Here is a 27,665-nt window from a genome sequence, read left to right as displayed (position 1 = left end):
TACTACATACTATTGGTGCACCGAAATTTTGGCCGAAATTTGTGTTTTCGGCAGGGTGGCCGAAAGAAAAATAGTGCCGATAATGGAAAAAGTAGCGGGGTGCCTGAGGAAGGTATCTGCCCCCTCTCCAGCTAGAGCCTTCAGCTCCAGATACCCCAGGGGCACAAAGCTCCAGCACAGCAAGCCCAGACAGTCCAGCTACCCCACAGAGCACCACGAACAGTCCAGAGCTCTCTGAATATTCGGTTGTGGGCCCAGGCAAAGAGGGCATGGGAGATGCGAATAGCCCTCATCCTCCTGTGGCCCCAGGACCTCAACCAGAAGCTGATGGTTTGCAACAGGACTTCAACAAGGACGCTTAGTCTTGCCACCCGCTGTGGTCAAACTGTGTCATTTGAGTTTGGTATGTTTTGCCTTTATGCTGTTGTTACTGTATATCCTATGCTCTGCTTCACCTGTGTTTTTCATGCTGTGTTTTTCACCGCAGCGTCAGTGCAGGTGGGGGAGAAAGTCAAGAGGAACCCAGTTCTTCTATGGTTTCCTCGGTCACTGCAAGGCAATCTGGTTGGATGCTGGCACCCCGTGTGACTTTAGCAGCCTTCTTGGGACAGGCAGAGTGTATTTAGGACCCTGGCTCCTGGGTTTGGCACGCATGTTGCATGTGGCTAGAGGAGAGACAGGTCACCCATCTGTCATAGACACGGGGCTTGGCTTCAAGAAAAGGTTCCAGAGGAGCAGGGAAAGTCCATATAATGGAGGACTCTGGTCCTCCATTATACTGCCCCTTTGCTAGACTGCTTCTCTCCAGAGAAATCGTTGTCACTTTTGCAGGTATAATCATCCCTCTTACAATAGATTTTAATGGACATTTTCCAGGTCTGACTGTGGAGAGAGGACAGAAAAAGTCAACAATGTTGTACCCAATGAACACAGGCTCAATTCATGAAGCTTTACACAAGAATAAGGATATTTATTTCAGCTATGTGACTGTTATTTTCAAACCTCTTTGGATTGGTTAAAAATAACTGTCACCTTAATAAAAATATGGATCCTTATCCTGGTGAAATAAATCGAATTAGTCAGGGAGAGTATAGAGAGGGACTGGTTTATACTCTGGCTAATAGCACATATTAAGACTATTTCAGACTATTTGAACAATAAAGAATACTTTACAGTGAAATGATTTACTTTGCCTTAATGTCAACATTTGCTTGATAAAACATTTTTCCGTAACTCCAAGGAGCCACTTAAAACTATTCCACCCTTAAAATCCTCCAAAAAGAAAAAAATCAATATTTTTGACATCTATTTTCTTTATTTGAAAGCTGTCCTGTGCATATAATATATCTGCTAAATTGGACAATGGCCCCTCTACACCCCAGATATCCCCCCAGCACTCTGACCCCTCTACACCCCAGATAACCCCCCAGCATTCTGACCCTTCTACACCCCAGCTATCCCCCAGGACTCTGACCCCTCTACACCCCAGCTATCCCCCCAGCACTCTGACCCCTCTACACACCAGATACCCCCCAGCACTCAGACCCCTCTACACCCCAGATAACCCCCCAGCATTCTGACCCTTCTACACCCCAGCTATCCCCCAGGACTCTGACCCCTCTACACCCCAGCTATCCCCCCAGCACTCTGACCCCTCTACACACCAGATACCCCCCAGCACTCAGACCCCTCTACACCCCAGATAACCCCCATCATTCTGACCCCTCTACACCTCAGATATCCACCAGCACTCTGACCCCTCTACATCCCAGATATCCCCCCAGCACTCTGATCCCTCTTGGAGGGTTATTTGTACTGCAGTGGTGTCTCTACTGTAGGATGACCTGTTTTCACTAAATACAACTTCAACCAGAGCTGGTGGTCATTCAGACATGTCTAGGTGAATTAGCCTTAATGACCCCATCCAACAGGGAGTAATAGGCAATAGGACAGCCAGTAATCCCTAGTCCCAGTATTGGGAATACTCCAGGCAGTGCTCCTGGCAAGTGACCAAACATTGTGTCATGCCAGAACTGTAAAGTCCCTTCATTTTGCCCCAGGTTTCTTATTGGCCTTCAGTGTCGTGTTAGCACCTCTGTACATGCCCTCTATGGTGTATTGCAAAGACAAAGCCTAGGACCTTGCATGATAAAGTCATTAAACTTCCATACTCTGGCTTGTTTGGACAATCCATCGGTACTAACCTATCATGTGTCCTGCGCATCAAACTTAATAACGTTTTCTGATTCCCGAAAGACTACTAGTCCCATGGTACTTTGGACTGAGCAAGTCAAGAAAATAGGAGATGTCAAGAAAATAGATTTTTTATTTTTTGGAGGATTTTAAGGGTGTATCAGTTTTAAGTGGCTTTTGGGAGTTATGGAAAAAAATGTATCAAGCAAATGCTGAAATTAAGGCAAAGTGAATAATTGCACTGTAAGACTTTTTGAAAAACTGTCTGTGTATACCAATGGTGTCCTTTATTCTTCAAATACTCTTAATGTGTGCCATTAGCCTAATGCCTTGTGCACACGGTCAGACATTACGACCACAAAATCCGTCTAATTTTTTCCGAAGGATTTTGTCCTAAACTGGTGTTGCATACACACGGTCGGACAAAGTTGTCGGAAAATCCGATCATTTGGAACGTGATGATGTTCGTTCGTTACGACGGGACTACGTTGAGTCTAGTAGCCAATAGCTTTGGTCTCGTAATTTGATCTGAGCATGCGTGGCACTTTTCCGATTAGAATTCTCTACAAAACGATCAGAAAAAGTCAGATCGTATTTTTTTATCTGGTAATTTGAGATCCTGCTCAACGGAACAAGTCTGATAGAGCCCACACACGATCGGATTTTCTGACAATATAATCCGATCGGACCTTTTCCGTCGGAATTTCTGACCGTGAGTGCAATGCATTTGTATAAACCAGTCCCTCTATACTCCCCCTGACTAAATAAATTTAGTTCACCAGGATAAGGATCCCTATTTTCATAAAGGTGACAGTTATTTTTAACCAATCCAAAGAGGTTTGAAAATAACAGTCACATAGCTGAAATAAATATTCTTATCATTGTGTAAAGCTTCATGAATTGAGCCTATTGTCCTGTGTTCATTGGGTGCAACATTTCTCTGTCCTCCCTCCACAGTCAGACCTGGAAATTGTCCATCGCCCCTTAAAATCTTTTGTAAGAGGGATGATTATACCTGCGAAAGTGACAACGATTGCTCTGAAGAGAAGAAGTGTTGTGCTATCTGTGGCATGAATTGCTGGAACCCAGAACCAGGTATTACTATACACTTATGTTAGTGTGTCTTAAAGCTGGACAAATCATAGTCCTGCTACACCCTTATTAGGGACCTGCAGCTTTGCATTTTCTTTAGTCACTTCTTCATATACAGCCTGCTTATTTGTGGGAAGGTGCAGCGTGATGTGGCGGGCAGAAAACACGTAAGTCCAAGTACGGTAACAAGAATATATTGTAACAGAAGTCCAGGAATACAAAACAGACCTGTGGGAAGGCAACCCAACCGGGAATGCTCACATGTTGTAACAGCTAAGCGGCAGTATAATGGAGGACCAGATGTGCCGACTGCACCTGTCTCAAAGAGCGTAATTTGGCCTGGCCATTCTGCACCGAAATGGGGGAGGCTTTCAGAAAGGGTGGACTTTCCCTACTCCTCTGGAACCTTTTCTTGAAGCTAAGCCCTGTCCCTGACAGACGAGTGACCTGTCTCTCCTCTAGCCACATGCCAAATGCATGCCAAACCCAGGAGCCAGGGTCCTAAATACACTCTGCCTGTCCCAAGAAGGCTGCTAAAGTCACACGGGGTTCCAGCACCAATCGGATTGCCTTCCTGTGACCGAGGAAACCATAGAAGAACTGGGTTCCTCTTGACTTTCACCCCCACCTGCTTTGACGCTGCGGTTGAGCGACACCTGCAGTGAGGAAAAAAGACTACACCTGCCTACATTCCCCCCTCTTTGACAGATGATGCCCTCAGCATGAAAACACAGGAGAAACAGAGCATAGGATATAACAGTGATTCTCAACCAGGGTTCCTCCAGAGGTTGCTAGGGGTTCCTTCAGCATTGGGCAATTTCTACCTCTCGGATAAGTTCCCACTGACACCATTGATCTTTTTAGCTATATGTAAGGAGGTAATTCTTCCCAATGACCACAAGTATAAGGACCATTCCTCCCACTGACCATCACACTAATGTATCATGAATTGTAGATTTCAAATTTTTAGCAGGGGTTCCTCGAGACCGGAGAACTATTTCAAGGGTTCCTCTGTGTTGAAAAGGTTGAGAGAGGCTGGGATATAACAACAGCATAAAGGCATAACATACCAAACTCAAATGACAGTATTTTGCAGGAAGCTGCCCACATTTTGACCACAAAGGGCGGGAAAACTCAGTGTCCTTGTTGAAGTCCTGTTGCAAATCATCAGCTTCTGTTTGAGGTCCCGGGGCCACAAGAGAATGATAGCTACCCACATCTCCCATGCCCTCTTTGCCTGGGCCCACAAGCGAATATTCAGAGAGCTCTGGACTGTTCGTGGTGCTCTGTGGAGCAGCTGGACTGTCTGGGCTTGCTGTGCTGGAGCTTTGTTCCCCTGGGGTATCGGTACCCGACTTGAAGGTAACACCCAGACTGAGGCACGAATCCATATCCACTTCAATAGGAGTCCACGATTCTGAGCAGGTAGCTCCGAACTGGATAGATGGCCAAAATCGGTCCCTCAAGTGTTGATCCAGGGGTATCCGTCAGATACTGAGCATATAGGGGAAAAAAGATATGGAAACGCTCCACCATTGAAGGTTTATTGAGGTTAAAATGCCATACAGAAAAAATAGTAAGTATAAAAAATCACGTGCTATTAAAAAGATGGAAAGCAGAAAGTGCTGTCCCTACGCATTTCGACTGCTAGGTCTTCTACTGGGGCATATGAATGAGAAGTAATTCCCCTTCCCATCATGTCTTAATTATCAACCATGGGAGGGGAGCAGAAGACGCGCTTTCCATGGACTTCAAAGGGGAAGGTCAGACAACAAATCCTGAGTTTTAGGTTTAGGATAGCATCTGGTCTGCATTGTATCAGTTTTAGAAATTGTAATTGTTGTACCTCTTCACGCTGACCTAACACAAATATCCAGCCCGACTAGAATGGGCTCTTTTCCCTGGGGTGGCATATTTGCGTATCGCTCTTTTTTTTTTTAGGAGCTTTGGTGAGAAATCTGGGGTTTTAACGGGGTAATCTGCGCCAAATAGACTGATTAGGGTGTGCCCAGGCATACCCCGTGCGCTGACCTATGGATCTAGGTCAGTGCCAGGGTTAGTGTTTGGGTCAGGGGGCAGGTCAAAGGTCAGGGTCAGTATTTTTTTTAACCTTCTCCTGCCCACGCTATAACCAAAAGACAGCTACAGCGCGGGCCTTTCCGATTATGCGCTGTCAGCACCTCCCTGTGGGGTGCACGTGACACGCTCTGTGATCACCTAGTCTATGAAACTCGGCTCAACTGCCATTTCCAGAAAAAAAAATCAATAATGGCGGCCTACTTTCTGTAGCTTTATAGGTCCACATGAATTAATAACTGGCATATGTCATAATTTATGCCAACAGTATACTTTTTTCAGCAATGATCCACCTTTTGTCATTACAAATCCATCCTTAAGCTCCGGTCAGTGAGTGCTTTGGCTGAAATAAAGTCATAATTCTGTTGCAGACAGAAGGAAGCATTGCCTCAGTCTCCTCTCTCCCAGCGATCTCACAGACTGTACATTGTAACACTGTAGTAGTGAGTCATAAGGTAAGAGGAGGCAAAAGGGTCTGATCTACAGTATGTCACACCTTTGTGAACTCAGCCAGGAACTGCACCAGCACCAGGATTATATAATTGTGTCTTCTCTGAGCTGACATCTTAGGAAGTAGAAGGTGACCCTGAGTGATGGCTGAAATAAAATGGTACACAAACATCAAAATTTGGTGCAAAATAAGAGGTATACACTGTTAGTTACTAAAGGAAATTGATTAAGAAACACTAGAGGCTATACAGCAGGAGATAGTCCATCATAGTTCATCAATGGGGAACCCCAAGCTGATCCTGATAAATTAGCTGCAGAACCTCAAAGACAGAAGAAATCCCTGTACAGGCAAGAGGACACAAGAGGGCGCCAGGATAAGTGTAGCAATATAAGACCTTTAATGAATAAAAAGACGATTGGCAACTCACATACATTAATTAAATATCAGCACCTGTCAACAGAATTCAGGGAACTGCCAGCTCTTTAGTTCCAGAATATCCTTCATCCCAGGCCTGGAATCCATATCACTGCTGCAAGATGGGTTGTATGGAAACATCAGAAAGCAGCTGGAACAAGGAAACATGGGTTCCTGCGAAGCACAGTGCTGGATCGCCAAATACGTCATATGCTGGTGGACCGCAAAGGGGACATGGCTTTTTTTAAGGCATCAAGCATTTTGGAGCCACCCAGCTTCCTTGTCAATCCCAAGGCTTCACAAAGGAGCAGGGCAGTGCTGAAACATTTAGCCAAGCCCCCTCTGCATTCTACTGGAGTACGGTGTCACAGTCTGGTGCTGTGATCCACAGAGACCCACACTTTTCGTATTTAATTTGGAAAGGTCTGTGGGAATTTGTGCCCATTTTTGAGGTCAGGCACTGATGTTGGAAGAAAAGACCGGGCTCACAATCAGTGTTTCAATCCCAAAAGTGTTCATTAGGGTTGAAGCCTAAAGGGGTTCAGTAGGATTAAAGTCCAAAAGGTGTTCAGTAGGGCGGAAGTCCAAAGTGTTCAGTAGGGTTGAAGTTCAAAGGTGTTTAATAAGGTTGAGGTCCAAGGTGTTCAGCAGGGTTGAAGTCCAAAGGTGTTCAGCAGGGTTGAAGTCCAAAGGTGTTCAGTAGGGTTGAAGTCCAAAGGTGTTCAGTAGGGTTGAAGTCCAAAGGTGTTCAGTAGGGTTGAAGTCCAAAGGTGTTCAGTAGGGTTGAAGTCCAAAGGTGTTCAGTAGAGTTGAAGTCCAAATGTGTTCAGTAGGGGTGAAGTCCAAAGGTGTTCAGTAGGGGTGAAGTCCAAAGGTGTACAGTAGGGTTGAAGTCCAAAGGTGTTCAGTAGGGGAGAAGTCCAAAGGTGATCAGTAGGGGTGAAGTGCAAAGGTGTTCAGTAGGGGTGAAGTCCAAAGATGTTCAGTAGGATTTAAGTCCAAAGGTGTTCAGTAGGATTTAAGTCCAAAGGTGTTCAGTAGGATTTAAGTCCAAATGTGTTCAGCAGGGTTGAAGTCCAAAGGTGTTCAGCAGGGTTGAGGTCAGTTCTCTATACAGACCATTCCAGTTCTTCCACACCAAATTGGCCTTACCATGTCTTTATGGAGCTGGCTTTGTACACAGGGGTGCAGACATGCTGGAACAGAGAAGCACAATTGTCTGTGTATGGTAATGTCTGTCAACGGACATTGCATATAGAAGATTGTGCAAACAATTTGCAACACAATATGTGAAAGGTGCAACACATTGGTAGAGGAATTAAAGTGAATAAATTAATCTTTAAAAAATAAATCTTTAAAAAATAAAAAATGCAGTGAAACATGGTGATAGAAGAACAAACATCCCCAATTAAGCCCCTGTACATACGGTCGGAGATTTCGACAACCAAATCCGTCGGATTTTGTCCGTCGGATCTTGTCCGAAACTGTTGCATACACACGGTCGGACTAAGTTGTCGAAAAATCCGATCTTTCAGAAAGTGATGACGTAATTTCGTTACGATGGGACTACATTCAGGCTAGTAGCCAAGAGCTTTGATGTAGGAATTTGATCTGAGCATGCGTGGCACTTGGTCCGATCAAAATTCGCTACACATGATCGGAGTATGTCCGACCGGCCCAGTTGGTCGGGAAATATTTCCAACATGTTGGAAAATTGGGTCCGACGGATATTCCGACGGAATCAGTCCGATGCATACCACACACAGTCGGATTATCCGACGACACGGTCCGATGGGACACATTCCGACGGATTCTCCGACCGTGTGTACAAGGGTGAAGATTCAAAAGGTTCCAAAGAAATATCCACACAAATATGTATATTAATGTGTCATCGAATGAAACAAAATAGCGAAGTGCAAAAAAACTTTTGATGCCACCCCACGCACTCTGCAAGATTGATCATATGTTTCAAATCTGGAAGATAGATATGTTTAACCTCTTCAGCCCAGGAAGATTTTACCCCCTTCCTGACCAGAGCACTTTTTGCGATTCGGCAATGTGTCGCTTTAACTGACAATTGCACGGTCGTGTGACGTTGTACCCAAACATAATTGATGTCTTTTTTTTTCCCACAAATGGAAGTATTTGATCACCTCTGCTTTTTTATTTTTTGCGCTATAAACAAAAAAAGAGCAAAAATTTTGAAAAAAAAAAAAAAAGATTTATTTTTTAAAGATTAATTTATTCACTTGAATTCATCTACCAACGTGCTGTACCTTTCACATATCTTCTTTGTGTTTATATATTTATGTCTTAATTAAGTATTTCAGTTCGTCAGGAGATAGCAGCATTCACCATTTTTTTATAATTATTTATCACGTTTTTTTCACTTATTATATCTAGGTATCACATACATGGGTGGTCGAGTAAGCGCAGATTAATTAAGACATATATAAAAGGACATTGCATGGCCATGTGCTTGATTTTTGGTTTTGGATGTACAACGTTTATAGCGATGCAATGGTCAGGTGTTTACAAACTTTTGGCCATGTACTGGTCCACTCTAAAATTAGGTTCTAAGCAAATAATCTGTGGTTCATCTCATAACCCACTCAGGTCCACCCATCCCTCTGGAGAAACCTGGAACGTGTCCTACAAATGTGGATTACCCGGTTGATGGCTCCATGTTTCAGAATGATTGTGCGATAGACCAAGACTGCCAAGATACGAGGAAGTGCTGCTTCTCCGGCGGTAGACAACAATGTCTGCTGCCATTGCAAGGTAAAATGATACAATCTCTCTGGGAATGCAATGAAATCATAAAAACATGACCTACGCTGCTTTGTGTAGATAAGTAGCCCAAGCTAAAATTTACCAATATGAGCGATTCAGAACAGAGGCACCTCCTCCTCCAAGGTAGTAATCCCTGCCCCCCACCCCCAATCCCAAAAGGAGGCACATAATACTCTTTTGTCTCTTCCTGTGAATCCTTTGTAATGTATTAATTTAAATATAATGCACACAGATATAGAACATTAGTCTAAATCAGGCTTTCTCAACCTTTTAACCCTACAGGAACCCCAAAAATAATTTTCATGTCTCAAGGAACCCTTACTAAAACCAAATCATCAGGGCTCAATAGGAACAATGTTCCTTATATTAGTGCTCAATAGGAAGTATGTCCCCCTTAAAGTGGTGTTTAGAATGCCAGCCTTAAAAGACAGCTAAAAAGATATTTGGTGTGATGCTGCTGGTTTTGCTAAGTGGTGCTGAACCTTGAACTCTGTAGGCATCATCAAATAGGTGGTTCATCAGCCACAGCTCAAGGAACCCCTAGCAACCTCTGAAGGAACCCCAGGGTTCCATGGAACCCTGGTTGAGAATGGCTGGACTAAATATATAAACTTTAGATAAACATAAATATCGTGCCTGGCCTGCTCTCAACACCTTTTTGTAGTCCCGGCCTGCACTAATCACCCTTCATAGTTCCGACCTGCACTAATCACCCTTCATAGTCCCGACCTGCACTAATCACCCTTCATAGTCCCGACCTGCACTAATCACCCTTCATAGTCCTGACCTATACTCATCACCCTTCATAGTCTGGGCCTGCACTCATCACCTTTCATAGTCCCGGCCTGCACTCATCACCTTTCATAGTCCCGGCCTGCACTCATCACCTTTCATAGTCCCGGCCTGCACTCATCACCTTTCATAGTCCCGGCCTGCACTCATCACCTTTTCATAGTCCCGGCCTACACTCATAACCCTTCATAGTCCCTGCCTGCAGTCATCACACTTCATAGTCCCCGCCTGTACTTATCACTCTTCATTGTCCTAACCTGCACCCATCACCCTTCATAGTCCTGGCCTGCACCCATCGCCCTTCATAACCAGGCCTGCACTTATTGCCTGTCAAAGTTCCAGCCAACACTCATCACCCTTTATAGTCGCAGAGTGAGCTCATCACCCTTCATAGTCCCTGCCTGCAGTCATCACTCTTCATAGTCCCTGCCTGTACTTATCACTCTTCATTGTCCTAACCTGCACTCATCACCTTTCATAGTCCCTGCCTGCAGTCATCACTCTTCATAGTCCCTGCCTGTACTTATCACTCTTCATAGTCCTGGCCTGCACTCATCACCCTTCATAGTCCTGGCCTGCACTCATCACCCTTCATAGTCCTGGCCTGCACTCATCACCCTTTATAGTCCTGGCCTGCACTCATCACCCTTCATAGTCCTGGCCTGCACTCATCACCCTTCATAGTCCTGGCCTGCACTCATCACCCTTCATAGTCCTGGCCTGCACTCATCACCCTTTATAGTCCTGGCCTGCACTCATCACCCTTCATAGTCCTGGCCTGCATTCATCACCCTTCATCGCCTCAATCTATAATCATTGCTTTCTCAGTTTCTACTTTCTTCTATCCTTATCACGTCAATTTTCTCTCTCTGCAGCCAAGGAAAATGCTTGCCCACTCTTCAATACCTTAAAGTGTATAACTGTCAAACCTGCACCCTCTGAATGCCATAGCGATGACCAATGCCAAGGCACTGAGCGCTGCTGTTATTACTGGTGCAGAAACCAGTGCATGCCAACAGTGACAGGTAATTGAATTTCTCTTATGAATTGGAAATTGCTGTATACCCAAAATTATTATCACTGAATGTTTTGAAGGTATTCCAGTATTTTAAGAGTTTATATAAATATAATTACAAGCTAAAATGTAAATAAGGGTTTTATATGTAGAGGGACAGCTGTAGTTCCTCATACACATACATGCCAAGCTCCCAACGGTTATGTTCAGAGAAGTTGCTTTTCTGTTTAATGCAACCCTATAGTGTTCTCCCAAAAACAAGGCACTCCCTAGAATGACCTAGCCTGTAAATGGATTTCTTGAAGCTGTTGTTCAGCAAGGATGCTTATTGTACTATCTTGTACTAAGATACTCACTTTAGGGCAGTAGGCTCTTTAGGGACTGTATAGGAATTATATGATAAGTAGTCCGTGACATAATGACAAGCAGTGGTGTATTTATTGATGCTATTTACAGGCTATATTGTATTCAGGTACTGTACAGTGCTCCAAAAATAGAGTTAAAAATGTTTCAAAAAACAAAATCCTAACCATGTCCTGGCATTAAATACACAAAAGGCAATCCTAACAATCAGCCTCCACAAACGCAGTCTTCACCAACCTTTTAGCTCTAACAGACAAGACCTGTCTGCTCCCCAAGCTGCAGAGCACTCACTGTGTGTTTAGGTGAGTCTAAATGGGCTGCAAGGGAGAGGTGCAACACCTGGAATGGGTCAGAAGCTCAGAGGACCTGAAAGGTATATGAAAGAAGCTTAGGAGATGTGTATATCCCAAAGAGGACATTTTCAGCTCCATACGAGACACTCTGCTACATGTCCCCCCTTCTTTTCAACCTGAGGGATGGAACAATTGTGGCCCAGCAAGAATTGACTCAGGACAAGGTGTCTACATTTCCCATCCATCTTAGCACCGGGCCTGTGTTTTACCATAAATGAATATTCCTGTACAGCCAGAAACCACCGGTTCACCCATCTATTTGTCTCATTCTTCTGAGCCCCCCATTTGAAGTGAGCATGGTCAGTTACCAGGTCAAAATGGTGTCTTAACAAATGGCATTTTATAGCTTTGAAGGCCCACTTTATTGCTAAGCTTTCCTTCGTAATCAGTGTATACTTCAAGTTCATTAAGCTTTCTGCTCAGATACACTACAGAGTGAAAAAAAAAAGAGAAAAAACGCGCTCTTATGCTATAGGTATATAAAACAACAACATAAACCACATTGTTTAATGGCAACCTAAATTTGCTGGAAATTGCAAAGTCCCAATAAAGTGCTAGTGCTCAAACTCAAATGACTTAAAGATTCCAAGTCCCAGATTAAGTGCTTGTGCTCAAACGTGGATGCGGGATTCCGTACTTGATATGTGCTCAGACAAGGTGTCCCGACGTAGATGTAAACTCACCCGAAAAAAATAATGTCAAAGCAATAACTCCAAGGCCAATAATAAATAGCATGTTAGCTCCCTAGAATCTGCAATTTTTTTTTAATGCACAATAAAAAAAATAGTGTAGAATAATACTTGGCTATGTGTTTTACTTCAAATGACACTTTGGGAAGTAGGCAGTTACATTTTAAAAAATACAATGTAAAAATCACAAGGGACACCAACATAGTTGTATCTTTGTTCTTAAAAACTAGGGGATTATGGTGTTGTGGTAACTTGCCCCGTACACACGATCGGACTATTCAGCGGACTTATTCCGCCGTACAATTTGATCGTGTGTGGGCTCCGGCAGACTTTTTTCTTCCCAAAAGTCTGGCAAACTTTGAAAGAAGACTTATACTCAAAATTTTCTGTCGGACTCGGCTTTCGAGCAGACAATCCGCTCGTCTGTGTGCTAGTCCACTGGACTTTCCAAACGAGCGGACTTGCCCACACACAGAGTAAAGTCCGTTCATTTTGAACATGGCTGCAGGTACGATGGGACTAGAGAAGGAAGTCAATCTCGAATCATAGGCAAGATTGACACCTTGCGAGCCCCATCGCCTGGTATGGGTTTTAAGGGAAACCCCTACGCTGGAAAACGGAGTGGGGGTCCCCCCAAAGTCCATACCAGGCCCTTATCCGAGCACACATCCCGGCCGGTCAGGAAAGGGGGTGGGGACGAGCGAGCACCCCCTCCTGAACCATACCAGGCTGCTTGCCCTCAACGTGGGGGGGGTGGGTGCTTTGGGGAGGGGGGGGCACCCTGCGCCCCCCCCCACCCCAAAGCACCTTGTCCCCATGTTGATGAGGACAAGGGCTTCTTCCCGACAACCCTGGCCATTGGTTGTCGGAGTATGTGGGCGGGGGGCTTATTGGAATATGGGAGCCCCCTTTAATAAGGGGCCCCCAGATCCTGGCCCCCACATCCTATGTGAATGAGTATGGGGTACATCGTACCACTACCCATTCACCTGAGGGAAAAAGTGTCAATTAAAAAAAACACACTACACAGCTTTTTAAAGTAGTTTATTAGGCAGCTCCGTGGGTCTTCTCGCTGGGCTCCTCCGCTATCTGCTCTTTTGCTGCTCTTTTGTTAGCGGAGGAGCCCGTCTTTTTCCTTCATCATCGTCATTGCTGTCCAGGGGTCTTCTTCCGACTTCGGGGGTCTTCTTCCAACTTCTCCGCACTTTCCGGTTCTTCTCGCCGGGCTCCTCCGCTATCTTCTGCTCTTTTGCTGCTCTTCTGCCAGCGGAGGAGCCTGGCTTTTGCATTTGTCACCATCTTCTTCTTCTTCTTCTTCCTTCTTCTGTTTTTCCGATGTTGACACGACGCTCTCTCCCACTGTAATGCCATGGACACAGGGCGCGACGACTTATATAGGCATAAGGGGCGGGGCCACCAGGTGATGTCACCCGCCCATTATGACGCCACAGTCCCGGGGGATGCTGGGACTATGACGTCATAATGGGTGGGATCACCATGTCACATCACCCGGTGGCCCCACCCCTTATGCCTATATAAGTCACCGCGCACCATGTCTACAGCATTACAGTGGGAGAGATGGTTGTGTCAACATCAGAAGAACAGAAGAAGGAAGAAGAAGAAGACGGCGACGAAGGCGAAAGCTGGGCTCCTCCGCTAGCAAAAGAGTGGCAAAAGAGCAGAAGATAGTGGAGGAGCCTGGCTAGAAGAACTGGAAAGCATGAAGAAGTCGGAAGAAGACCCCCGAAGTCGGAAGAAGACCCCCAGACGGCGACAACAAAGGAGAAAGCCGGGCTCCTCCGCTAGCAAAAGAGTGGCAAAAGAGCAGAAGATAGCGGAGGAGCCTGACGAGAAGACCCCCATACTCATTCACATAGGGTGCGGGGCCTTATTAAAGGGGCTCCCGGATTACAATAAGCCCCCCGCCCACAGACCCTGACAACCAATGGCCAGGGTTGTCGGGAAGAGGCCCTTGTCCTCATCAACACGGGGACAAGGTGCTTTGAGATGGGGCGCCTCCTTCCCCAAAGCACCCACCCCCCATGTTGAGGGCATGCAGCCTGGTACGGTTCAGTAGGGGGGGGTGCTCGCTCGTCCCCACCCCCTTTCCCAACTGGCCAGGCTGCATGCTCGGATAAGGGCCTGGTATGTAATTTGGGGGGATGCCCATGCCGTTTTTCGGCGCAGGGGTTACCCTTAAAACCCATACCAGGCGACGGGGCTCGCAAGGTGTCAATCTCGCCGATGGAGGCGGCGAGATTGACTTCCTTCTCTAGTCCCGTCGTGCCTGAAGTCAATTTAAAAATGAACGGACTTTAGTATGTGTGTGGGCAAGTCTGTTCAGTTGGAAAGTCCGGTGGACCTCCGCCAAAAGTCCGGCGGATTATCCGCCCGACCTAGTCCACCGGAAAGTCAGTTCGTGTGTGGTCGTGTGTGTGCGCAAGTCCACTCGTTCGGAAAGTCCGGCGGACCTCCGCTGCAAAGTCCAATAGTGTATATGGGGCATTAGGGTTAGGGTTAGTGGGACAGGGGTGCAGACATTTGACATACTGCATAGGATTTAGTCCCAGCAAGTGTCCATGAGCGAACTCCAGTACCACCTTTCTGTATTCTTTAGGGACCACAAGCTGCTCAATCATTTCATACTTTTTAAACAATTAATACAACAAATCCTTATTGCTACTGAAATATGGAAAACCCAGCCTATCCCCTGGTTTGACAGGTACATTATTGACCATCACCAAATTTCCACCAATTTTACCACTTCAGTCAAAGCCTGTCTGACTATTTTGGCAGCGCTTGCTAATTTTGTCTGCCTTTGTCCCTGCACAGCCAGCGCTGACCATGTCGCAGTATTGGGTGTTTGCCTGTTGCAGTGCAGTGTTTGTTTGCTGTTGTGCAACGTTTGCTTTAATGTTGGACAACACCAATAATTTTATGATCTCCATTCTCCAGTGATAACTTTGGGTACTACCCTTTTAAATAGCATTTTTTTTTTTTTTCCTAAAACTGCCCACAGTCCTCCACCGTATGTGCCCTGGCAGTAAGCAGGGGGTAAAATGCTCCCTAAGGTGAGCAACCTTTTCAGTCACAGCATGGGTCAAGTCCTGGGGAAAAAAGTGTGGGAACTCCCACCCAAGATCCATTCGCCCACCAAAAAAAATAAAAAAATTACACGCTGATATGCGCGAACACTTCAAAAGTGGTATTTTTCATTGAATTTTTGTATTGTGTGTATGAAGCTTAACTGTTAGTGCATTAAAAAAAAATCCTCAATAAACATAAATACGGTAATTCCCTGAATAAACAGCATTCATTCAATTGTTCTTCCATGCAAATGTGAACATCATGTTCTGATCTTTATTGGGGAATTTTATTTTGTATATAGAGTATTTATGTGGTGAGTTTACACTTTTCATTGAACAGAGTTTGGATAACACAGAGTTAAACGGAAAGGTCATAAATGAACTGCACATTATCTGGACAGAATGTTTGGGGAGATAGTGATTTGTTCCTGCTTAGGAGATGTATGTTAGCTTGGGGGGCTGCAAACTCTGCAGGGCTCCAACACACACTCGCTGCTATTCCAACCCTTCACATATTTTCCACAAAATCTTCCCTCCCGGCATTAAATTTTGCCAGGTATTGTGCTCAGTTTACCACCCCAAACTGATGTTCCTCCCTCAGCTCCCCTCTCTCCCTGCATGTCCTGTGAGCAGAATAGCTGTGCTCCTCCTCTGGGTTCTCTCATCATATGGGAATGAAGGATCGAAGATAGGACCTGATCTAACCATCAGCTAGCTGTGATTGACAGGTAGATCGAATGGGGCCCCCTACTGGCAATGCCTGAATTGTCAGGTGTGCGGCACTTACTATTGCAAGCTGTGTCGGCAGCTGCTGGTGTAGCCTCTGCCACACAGCTCGCATACTTCAAAGTCTTGCAGGACACTGCTACTAACGGGAACTGAGTTCCTGTTGTGGAAAAAGTACTGGAACTCCGTTCCCATGCGTTCCCGCAGGACTTGAGCCCTGAGTCACAGTTACCAGTCCAGTAATATAGTGACAACCAGTGTTGTGTTTATGGTGCTATTTAAAAGGCTATATATAGGTGCCGTACAGGGCTCCAACAATAAACTTAACTCACAAAAACAATAGCCTAGCCATGTCCCAACACTAACTACACAAAAAGAAATCCTAACTATCAGGCTGCCCAAGCCTACCATTTGTCAGTCTCCACAAACAGTTTGCTAACCTCCATAGATTAGATGTTTTTTTCCAGCATATCCTACAGGTGCTCGATTGGATTGAACGATGGAGAATTTGGAGGCCAAGTCAAGACCTCAAATTCATTTTTGTGTTCCTCAAACCATTCTTGAATGAATCAGATCAGATCAGGTCACCTTCTTCCATTGCTTCGTGGTCCATTTCTGATGCTCACATGTTCATTGTAGGTGCTTTTGACTGTGAACACGGGTCAGCATGGGCACCCTGACTAGTCTGTGGCTACATAGCCTCATACGCAACAAGCAGTGATGCACTGTGTGTTCTGGCACCTTTCTATCAGAACCAACATTAACTTTTTTAACCAATTTGAGCTACAGTATCTCCTCTATTGGATCGGACTACACTGGCCAGCCTTGGCTCCTCGCGTGCATCAGTGAGCCTTGGTCACCTATGACCTTGTCACCAGTTCACCAGTTTTTCTTCCTTGGACCACTCTTGGTTTACCACCCTGTCATGTATCCCCTCCACTGAATGCGTGCCTACTCAGCTCCTGTCCTGTGTGTTTAATGGACATAAGGCTTTTAACAGCAGAAGTCGAGTGATCGGGAATATCAAATATTCTTGTAAAGGAGGCCACAAACGCAGGGTAATTCTGGACAATGGGTTTTTACATTTCCCGTAAAGGTTTTGCCCAAGCCAAGGCTCTACCAGAAAGCAAAGAAATAATGAAGCCTACTTTGCTTCTGTCTGTAGAGAACGCCTGGGGCAGCATTTCAAAATATATTCCAACTTGATTGAAAAACCCTCTGCATTGAGCTGGATCAGCCCCAAAATAATAAGGAAGCAGAGCAGAACCAGTTATACCTGTTTAATAGGTAATATTAGAGACGGGTGCCTGCACAGAGACCAGAGCAGCAGCAGGGATGGCTTGCATCCAGGTGAGGATCCATCCCGGAGAAGGATCCAGGTGAGCAGCTCAAATCAGGAGCGTCTGTAATGCTATGGCAAACTGATCCATGTGGTGGTGCTACTCGTCCAATCTGGAAAAAATATTACAACTAGGTGGATTGCCTGCATCTTTTGAATTAATGTCGCTCGTGAAGTGTGAAATGATAAACCAGGCAGAGACAGATAATGCAGTTAAAATCACACCATAAACGTAATAGCAAAAATAACTCAGATAGTATCAGGAACATAGTTAAAAACAGAAGCCAGAATTTGTAAGCCAGAACAGGTAATCAGACGAGCCGAAATCAGGAAGCCAGAAGTCAGCGTTGTCAGAAGCCAAAAATCAGGAGCAGGAATCAGAAGAGATGTCAGCCAGGCCAAGTCATACACAGGAAAACAGCAGAGATGTTGACCATGTGAGGGCATGGAAGGAATGAGCAATGCAGTTTAACCGCTTCCTGACCGCCTCACACAGATATACTACAGGACAAGGGCACGTACAAGCAGAATCATGTACCTGTACGTTGCCCTTTAAGAGGCGGCTTGTGGGCGCTCCCCCCGGGAGCTTTGTGAGCATTATTGAGGGTCCCACAGACTCGATGTCCACAGGGAAATGCTGATGTAAACAAGCATAGTGGTTAACCCCTTCACTGCTAGTCACATTTACACAGTAATCAATGCATTTTTAATTGCACTGACCGCCGTATAAATGTGAATGGTCCCAAAATCGCACCAGATCTTTCCGCCATAATGTTGTAGTCATGATAAAAATCACTGATCACCACCATTACTAATAAAAAAAAATTATTAATAAAAATGCCATAAAACTATCCCCTATTTTGTAAATGCTATAGCTTTTGTGCAAACCAATCAATAAACACTTATTGCGATATTTTTTTTTTTTACCAAAAATATTTAGAAGAATACATATCGGTCTAAGCTGAGGGAAAAAAATGTTTTTTTTTGTTTTTTTTTATATATTTTTGGGGGGATATTTATTACTCTTCCATATATTACAGCAAAAAGTAAAAAAATGCTTTTATTTTCAAAATTGATGCTATTTCCTTGTTTATGGCGCAAAAAATAAAAACCACAGAGGTGATCAAATACCACCAAAAGAAAGCTCTATTTGTGGGGAAAAAAGGACATCAATTTTGTTTGGAAGCCATGTCACATGACCGTGCAATTGTCAGTTAAAGCTATGCAGTGCCGAATCGCAAAAAGTGCTCTGGTCTTTGGCCAGCCAAATGGTCCGGGGCTGAAGTGGTTAAAATAGCAAAAAGGGGCTGTCTGTAGACTGGACTAATGAGTCCGGTAATGGTAACCAGGTAAGTCACTGTAGAAACAATGAGTGGCTGGTAATTAACCGACAGCTGAGTAGCTTAGCGCAGTGAGAAGAGAGCTGCTAGTAATAGCAGAAGCCCAGCCTGGGCAAGAGCGTGGAAAAGCATGGGTGGTATGGAGGATCAACCTACGAGCATGTTCTCTACCAAATTAAGTCTACATAAAGATACATTAAGAGCTTTATTTTCTGCATCTGTATCCTATTTCCATCCTTCTTGCAGTACTACCCTGTAGATCTGGAAATACTGGGGTAAGGAATTATTTGATCTGGCTGTGTTTTGTATTGCAGTAAAACCTGGAAAGTGCCTAATTTCTGTTGCAAATTGTGCTTATCCCCCACCGCCACCGACGTGTATGCGTGACAGTGACTGTCTTGGAAACAAGAAGTGTTGCATCCCAGAGTGCGGTATGGAGTGTTCCGATCCCTTGCTATGTAAGTTACAGCTGCCAATCAATTTCCAATTAACACCACAGGCTTGGGAGATTATATATATATATATATATATATATACACATATATATATATATATATATATATATATATATATATATATATATATATATATATACATACATACATACATATATGTATATATATAGATATATAGATATATATATATATATATAGATATATATATATATATATATATAGATACATACATACATACATACATATATATATATATATATATATATATATATATATATATATATATATATATATATATATATATATATATATATATATATATATATATAATTTTTAAAGCAGGTGTGTCTTTATTGTGTTTCGCATCAGGTTGAGGTTACAGTTGTTACATGTAGTACTTGTACAGCTGCCAAATTCTTAGAGGGCTATTTGGAAAAAAAATATGCTTACCGAATGACACAAGCATTCACCCAGCTCTCTCAAATTCATTGCAAAAAAAACACAATATACAACCCAAACTACAATACTTAAAGCGGAGTTCCACACAAAAATGGAACTTCTGATTTTCGGAACCCACCCCCCCCCCCCCCCCCCCCCGTCTCACATTTGGCACCTTTCAGGGGGGGGAGGGGGGGTGCAGATACCTGTATAATACAGGTATTTGCACCCACTTCCGGGCATAGACTCCTGCGAGAGCTACGCCACTCCCACCCCCCACCGCTATCTGCTGGGAGACATACGGGTTCCAAAGACAGCAGGGACCATTCGAATTGCGCAGGGCGACTCGTACATACGCAGTAGGGAACCAGGAAGTGAAGCCGCAAAGGCTTCACTTCCTGATTCCCTTACCGAAGATGGCGGCGGCAGCACCCGAGGAACGAAGCACGGTTCGGCCCTGGGTGCCGACATTGCGGGCACCCTGGACAGGTAAGTGTCCTTATTTTAAAAGTCAAAACAACACACAAACGCACCAGACCAGCGCTGTTCCCATAAGTAACAAACAACATATAACAGTCTACATGAAAAAGTTCTCTTAGCTTTAGGTGCAGCAGCTCTCTGAGGAATGCACAGGGTGGCGGACTTGGTCTGAAAAAAAGGAAAGAGAGCGCAAATCTGCCCTAGTATGATATTGTTTAATGCTAAACAAAGTGAATTCAAGTTGAAAGGGGTATAGCTCACAAACATCGATGAAAGGATCGCATATACAGCTGGATGGGCGTCTCCTCTCCTGGCCTGAATGAATGGGTTGGCTCCCAAATGTGAGTGATGTAGAAGAACGATGTTAGCCAGGAGGACTTGTTTCACTCACTCAGTCTTTCACTCACGGCTGCGAGTGATGCCACGCAGCGCCAGCTGGTCCGTGTGCGTGTCAGCAAACACAGCATGACACGATGAGTTCGCTCTGATAATATCGTTCTTCTACATCACTCGCATTTGGGAGCCAACCCATACATTCAGGCCAGGAGAGGAGACATCCATCCAGCTGTATATGCAATCCTTTCATCGATGTTTGTGAGCGAAACCCCTTTTAACCACTTACAGACCGGACCATTTTTCTGGTCAAAGACCAGACCACTTTTTGCGATTTGGCACTGTGTCGCTTCAACTGACAATTGTGCGGTCGTGCGACGTGGCTCCCAAACAAAATTGACGTCCTTTTTTTCCCACAAATAGAGCTTTCTTTTGGTGGTATTTGATCACCCCTGCGGTTTTTATTTTTTTGCGCTATAAACAAAAATAGAGCGACAATTTTGAAAAAAACTCATTATTTTTTACTTTTTGTTATAATAAATATCCCCCAAAAATATATAAAAAAACATTTTTTTCCCTCAGTTTAGGCCAATACGTATTCTTCTACATATTTTTGTTAAAAAAAAAAAAAAAAAATCGCAATAAGCGATTATTGATTGCTTTGTGCAAAAGTTATAGCGTTTACAAAATAGGGATAGTTTTTTGGCATTTTTATTAATAATTTTTTATCAGTTTTTTTTACTAGTAATGGCGGCGATCAGCGATTTTTATTGTGACTGCGACATTATGGCGGACTCATCGGACATTTTTGACACATTTTTAGGACCATTGTCATTTATACAGTAATCACTGCTATATAAATGCAGTGATTCCTGTGTAAATGACACTGGCAGTGAAAGGGTTAACCAGTGGGTGGCAGTGTAGGGGTTAAGTGTTCCTAGGGGTGTGTTACTAACTGTGGGGGGGTTGGGCTTTAATTTAGTGAACACTGATCTCTGCTCCAATCACATGGAGCAGAGATCAGCGTCACTAGTTGCTAGGCAGAATGGAGAAATGCTGTTTACAATGGCATTTCTTCATTCGGCCGCTCCGTGAGACGATTGCCGGTATGCCTGCGGCGATCGAGTCCGCGGGTCCCGCGACCGGACTCACGGGGGTTCCGACCAGCGTGGGAGCGCGCTGCCGGCGGCGCGCTCCCGATGGCAGGGCGGCAAATTTAAAGGGACGTACAGGTACGCCCATTTGCCTGCCCGTGTCATTCTGCCGACGTACATCGGCGTGCGCTGATCGGCAAGTGGTTAACTTGAATTCGCATTGTTTAGCATTAAACAATATCACACTAGGGCAGCTTTGCGCTCTCGCTCTCTTTCCTTTATTTTAAAAGTCAGCAGCTGCAGTATTTGTAGCTGCTGACTTAAAAAAAATATATATATATCGGCGGACCTCCACTTTAGAAATGTCCATGAGCAACACTTTAAATATTTCCAGGTTACCTGTTTAGAGTGTAGCGGCCATAACCCTTAGCAGGGCGGACTTGACTTATTGGGCTTACCGGTTACCTCCTCTTGGCTTGTTCTTCCACGTCTAGGGGTTCCCAGGGTTGATACCCAACAAATTGGAAGTCTTTTTTGAAAAAGGTTTTATTTTGCAAGGGTAACATTCAATAACACAGTCTCGGTTAGGAACAGAAGGCTAGGGGGAAGAACTCAGGCACCTTGAATTGCAGACATAACAAAGTCTCTAATACCACCCAGAGAGTAGCCACTCGCAGCTGGGCACTTCAAGGCTGAACAGATCTCTAGCCAGAGATCATGGCAGTCAGCACATTGATTCAGAACTTGTAAAGTCCTCTGAACATGTACAAGCTATAACTGAAAGTGAACAGGAACCTTTTTCCTCCGTACCTGGAAAAAGCGTGGATTCGTCAATGTCCTTCCCAACTCAGTAACCAGGCACTTCTCAGGATGTCACTTGTCGGCCCTCCTCCGAAGAGTCCTCCCCCGGTCACTTCCATGAGCTGTGGTGTCCCTTGAAGCCGAAAGCACAACCAGACACCTTGAATCCTCCCTCAGTTACTGCTCCTCGGACCAGTCGGTTCCGAGACTCGGGAACAGATGGATCCCTACGCCAGACCAGATGGGTCTATTGGGGGTAACCAACAGAAGCATGTTGTGGGATGTCAAACACCCCGTGACCGGGACCCATCGCGGGGCTACCCCGGTCCTGGAAACAAGACCAGACCACACGGGCCTCACAAACTCCTCTCCCTCACACGTGACCTCAACATCTTAAAGCGGGATTCCACCCTAAAGTGGAACCTCCGCTGATCGGATCCCTCCCCCCCTCCGGTGTCACAATTGACACCTTTCAGGGGGTAGGGGGGTGGAGATACCTGTCAAAGACAGGTATTTTCACCCACTTCCGGGCATAGACTCCCATGGGAGTCTACGCAATTTCCTGCCCTGCCGCGCTGTCTGCTGGGACACACACTGTTCCCAGTGACAGCGCGGAGATTTCCTATTGCGCGGCGCGGCTCGCGCATGCGCAGTAGGGAATCGGGAAGTGAAGCCAATTCGCTTCACTTCCTGATTCCCTCACCTAGAATGGTGACTGCAGCAGCCGAGAGCCGAGCGATCGATCGGCCTCGGCTGCCGGCATCGCTGGAACCCGGGACAGGTGAGTGTCCATTTATTAAAAGTCAGCAGCTGTAGTATTTATAGCTGCTGGCTTTTAATATTTTTTTTTGGTGGAATCCCTCTTTAAGTACCCTTTCCCAGACTCCTCAGCGAGGCCCGGCACACCCACTGATTGGTTCTGAGAAGGCTGATACCCAAAACGTCCAACCAGGCCTGGTTCTGGCTTGTCATGTGCACCTCACTGTACACGTGACCGAGGAGAACTTCTAACACAGCCCAGCCAAACTGATGTCAAAGTTAATCTACGTAATTAACCCTCAGAACCCCACTACTGTTCTGAGGCAAAAACTAAATTTACACATGAATGACACTTTGTCCAAAATGTCATCTGCTACAAGAGTTATAGAGGAGATCTAGCACTAGGATTGTTGCTTTCACTGTAACGTTCACAGAGATACCTCACATATGTGGTGTGAATATTGTTTACATATGCATGCCCGACTTGCGTTTGCATTCACTTCTTTGCATGAGCATAGAGGGATGGGGGCTCTTTTAAATGTTTTTTTTTTTTTAATACTTATTTTAAAACATCCCTTGTAACAGGATGTAATAAGGGAATGGCGGGTCCTCTTTATGGAGAGTTCTTGGGTCAATAAGACCCCAAATCTCTCCTCTACCTTTGAAAGAAAAAGATAAAAAAAAAAGTGATCTTTTGCTTTAAAAAAAAATTGTTTACTTCCCTCCTAGACCGGATGTGATGTCATGATGTTGCTCCTGTCCTCCAAGACTATAGAGGCAACCAGAGATGATCTGGTCTCTAGTAACCTCTATGACCAGCCACGGGACCCATCAGGTCATTTCTCGGGCGCATGGGTAAAAACGGTAAGCTCAAGAAATACCGGCGGGAGGGGGGATGTCCCTTACATATGAAACACAGAATTATGCCCTGTACACACGGTCAGAAATTCCAACGGAAACGGTCCGATCGGATTATGTTGTCGGAAAATCCGATCGTGTGTGGGCTCTATCTGACTTTTTCTGTCGAAAATTCAGACGGAAGTTTGAGAGCTGGATCTAAAAATTTTCGATTGTTTGTAGAGAATTCCGACGGACAAAGTGCCACGCATGCTCAGAATAAATTACGAGACGAAAGCTATTGGCTACTGGGCTCTACCTAGTCCCGTCGTACGCAACGAACATCACCACGTTCAGAATGATCGGATTTTTCAACAACTTTGTCTGACCGTGTGTATGCAACACAAGTTTCGGCCAAAATCCATCGGAAAAAATCAGACGGATTTTGTGGTCGGAATGTCTGACTGTGTGTACAGGGCATTAGAGTACAGAGATCTACAGGAAACCTTTATTACACTGTATAAATGAAGAAGAAGGACAGCTTCAGCTACAATTAAATGTGCAAGCCCTCACGCCAAGCTCCGTAGTCACCTTAAAATCAATATCTATATGATAAATACCAAACCAGGTGCCACCCAACAGTGAATAACTACACTTAAAAGGTGAATAATGAAAATATAAGGGGTGCTAATATGAGGTGTGGATATCCCATCCTATCCTACACCCTACTGTATACACGATCAACATTTTTGGGTTTTCATGGTGGAGTGGAGGAGACATCAGAGGACAGATCAGGTATCTGTGCTCTAATAGGAGCATTTACTTGAAAAAGGATTGTTTACCAAACCTAAGGAGCCAGTATAAAGAAAGGTTAGAATTGAGATACAGTATAAAACATTAAAGCGCTTATTGACCTTCTTTTTGATAAAATTTGTGAGTGATTTATTCATATGAGCACATTGGGTGTGAAGAAGTCAGCATGGTGGAAGACACACATTTATTCATTGGAACACATTGAAGAGTTTTATTCTTATAGACACTTTATAATATGGGCACTGTAATTATTAGTCATATCTATTACGTATTTATGGTTTATTCACATTCTCTTTGGTTATTATTATGAATTGTGGCCTATTTCTGCAACAGAGATAGGGTGTAGTATAGGGAGGGATATACATCTCATGCTAGTGCCCCTTTTAGCTTCTGCTACAAGAAATTCCAGGCAGGAAAATCCAGCCCGGCCAATTGAAGGTCCTTCCTTTTCCTTCTTGTGAAGCAATGACTAACCACACTGCAATAACTTTTATATGTTTTTAAGGATGATGGATCAGTAGAAGTCTGAAGATTGGAAAGATCAAGACGGTGCCTATCATGCTGCACACCACTATGCCCATAATGGGTTCTCTGCAAATGTCTGAAGTTTCCTTCATGTCATTATTACACCTTATGCTACTTAAAAATAAAGATAACTCGAATGGTCACAGTGTTACCTAGTCTTATTATCTGTTCTAGGTGCAGAAAACAACCTCCAAAAATGTTGAATGCTTATGGAGGTTTTTCTTCTTTTTGAAGCAGTTAATATGAAAATGAGGTCTTTAGAAAGGTCCCTAGCCATTGTCGGTTCTTCTCTGCTGTGATGTTTCTTCCTTGCTGTGGAATAGAGGTTCTCCAGAAAACAGACACCTTTGGGGGATCATGCACGTTATGCACACCACATTACTACTCTCCTTGGGGTCAAAGGTGTCCCAGGCCAATAAAGTGTTTGGGTTTGGCTTGAAGAAAGGGTGGTAACCCTAGTAGAACACCCTGGTGTTCCTGCTGCACATCAATCCCAAATCAACAGATCCCCCATTTATTTCAATGGTTTAATGTGTTGGCAGTTCCGGGGCTGTGTTTGACCAGCTTTGTGTTTCTCTGGATGCAGTACATCCTATTGAGATTCCTTTACATTGCAGACAAAGCAGTTCAAACACAGCCCCGTGCCATACCTTTTTACGTTCTCTGATAAGGATTTTATATCATTTGCTTATAACCCTGATGCAGGGAATATATGAAGACCCCTATAAGGTCCCTCAAGTAGGTCTAAGCCCTTGTACACACGGTCGGACATTCTGACAACCAAATCCGTTGGATTTTGTCCGACGGATTTTGTCAGACGGATTTTGTCCGAAACTGTTGCATACACACGGTCGGACAAAGTTGTCGGAAAATCCGATTGTACATAACGTGATGACGTTATTTTGTTACGACGGGACTACGTTCAGGCTAGTAGCCAATAGCTTTGGTCCAGGAATTTGATCTGAGCATGTGTGGCACTTTGTCCGTCGGAGTAAGCTACACATGATCGGAGTATGTCCGATCGGAGCATGTTGTCGGAAAATTTTATAGACAAGTTGGAAAACTTGGTCCATCGGATATTCCGATGGAAACAGTCTGATGGAGACCACACACAGTCGGATTATCTGACAGTACGGTCCGATCGGACACATTCCGTCGGAATCTCCGACCGTGTGTACAAGGGCTTAGACGAACACCCATTTTACCACTAATGCCGCGTACACATGATCGGACTATCTGGCGGACTTAGTCCAGCGGACAATCCGACGGACTTTGTAGTTGAGGTCCGCTGGACTTTCAAGCGAACGGACTTGGCCACACACGATCACTCCAAAAGTCCTGCGGATTCGAACGTGATGACGTAGAATAAGGAAGGTCATAGCCAGTAGCCAATAGCTGCCCTAGCATCAGATTAAGTCCACCGGAATAGCACAAAGACGAACGGATTGTCCCCTAAAAGCCGAGTCTGGCGGACAATTTTGAAGCCAGTCTTATTTCTAATTCCACCGGACTTTTGGGAAGAAAAAGTCCGCTGGAGCCCTCACGCAATCTAATTGTCCTAAGTCCGCCAGATAGTCCGATCGTGTGTATGGGGCATAAGAGCCCTGAAAAGGAGGAACCATAATCCCCTGAAATATGTTGGCTGCACACCTTTTATCAATCATTAACAAAGTCTGGAAGTCTTGGAATCTCTTCAAAAAAAATGTTTGCTGCTGCAATCTGACTTCTTGTTAAAGGGTGGCTGCATTTATTCTCCATGGTCCTACTTTATGTAGGAACTTAGCCATCGTTTTACTGGCTCTTGAGATTGACTATGGGATTTTTAGCGTGCATACAGCAATGACCATGACAGCAAACAAACAGAAATAGCTCAGGAAGGATGTTACAAGGAGGTAGCAAAACGTTTCTGTGTGTTCTGAATTTGGGTGCTCTGACAGTGTGTTCCCTGTGTTATCTGACCATGTGTGGTCTGATTATGTGTGTCCTGTGTGCTCTAATTGTGTGTATCATCTGTGCTTTGAGTGTGTGTGCTCTGACGGAGTGTGCCTTTTTTGCTCTGTGTGTGCCCTGTGTGCTTGTAACGTGCACTGACTGCGTGTGAATTATGTGCTCTTCGGACCTACTGTTTTACATATCAGAACTGCATATCTCTCTACCAATACTCTTATCAGCAATATGTGATTATAGTGCCCTGTCAGATTTTAAAATTCATTTGCAAAAGTCGGAAGCACTCAACATTGCTCTTACTCCTAGGTCTCTCGATCACCTTAGTGGCAACTTCCCCTTCCGATGGGCTCCTCAAGCTATCCAATATCTAGGAATTAAGATCCCCCTCCAACCTTCTCCTTATTTACCAACTCAACTTCTAGCCCCTTCTGAAATTTTTTTCTACAGACTTATGCCCCGTA

At 44.6% G+C, this 27,665-nt stretch overlaps 2 protein-coding genes across 6 annotated transcripts in view; both read left to right on the top strand.

The window, feature by feature from the left end:
* Positions 1–25,398, top strand: part of LOC143989240 (antileukoproteinase-like) — a 29,904-nt gene extending 4,506 nt beyond the window's left edge. The window contains exons 2-6 of the mRNA XM_077489312.1: positions 3,151–3,288; positions 8,843–9,007; positions 10,687–10,836; positions 19,037–19,180; positions 25,238–25,398. Of these exons, the coding sequence (XP_077345438.1) occupies positions 3,151–3,288; positions 8,843–9,007; positions 10,687–10,836; positions 19,037–19,180; positions 25,238–25,239 (599 nt within the window). The 3' untranslated portion in view covers positions 25,240–25,398. The remainder of the gene's footprint in view (positions 1–3,150; positions 3,289–8,842; positions 9,008–10,686; positions 10,837–19,036; positions 19,181–25,237) is intronic.
* LOC143989238 (uncharacterized) overlaps positions 1–27,665 on the top strand; it is a 484,136-nt gene that overhangs the window by 168,979 nt on the left and 287,492 nt on the right. The gene's annotated exons all lie outside the window — the stretch shown is intronic.

Source organism: Lithobates pipiens, unplaced genomic scaffold (assembly GCF_037356315.1).
Source record: "Lithobates pipiens isolate NorthernLeopardFrog02 unplaced genomic scaffold, aLitPip1_a1.2 Scaffold_18, whole genome shotgun sequence".
Taxonomy (NCBI): domain Eukaryota; kingdom Metazoa; phylum Chordata; class Amphibia; order Anura; family Ranidae; genus Lithobates; species Lithobates pipiens.
Note: the sequence above shows the minus strand (reverse complement) of the source record. Positions and strands in the feature narration are given on the sequence as shown.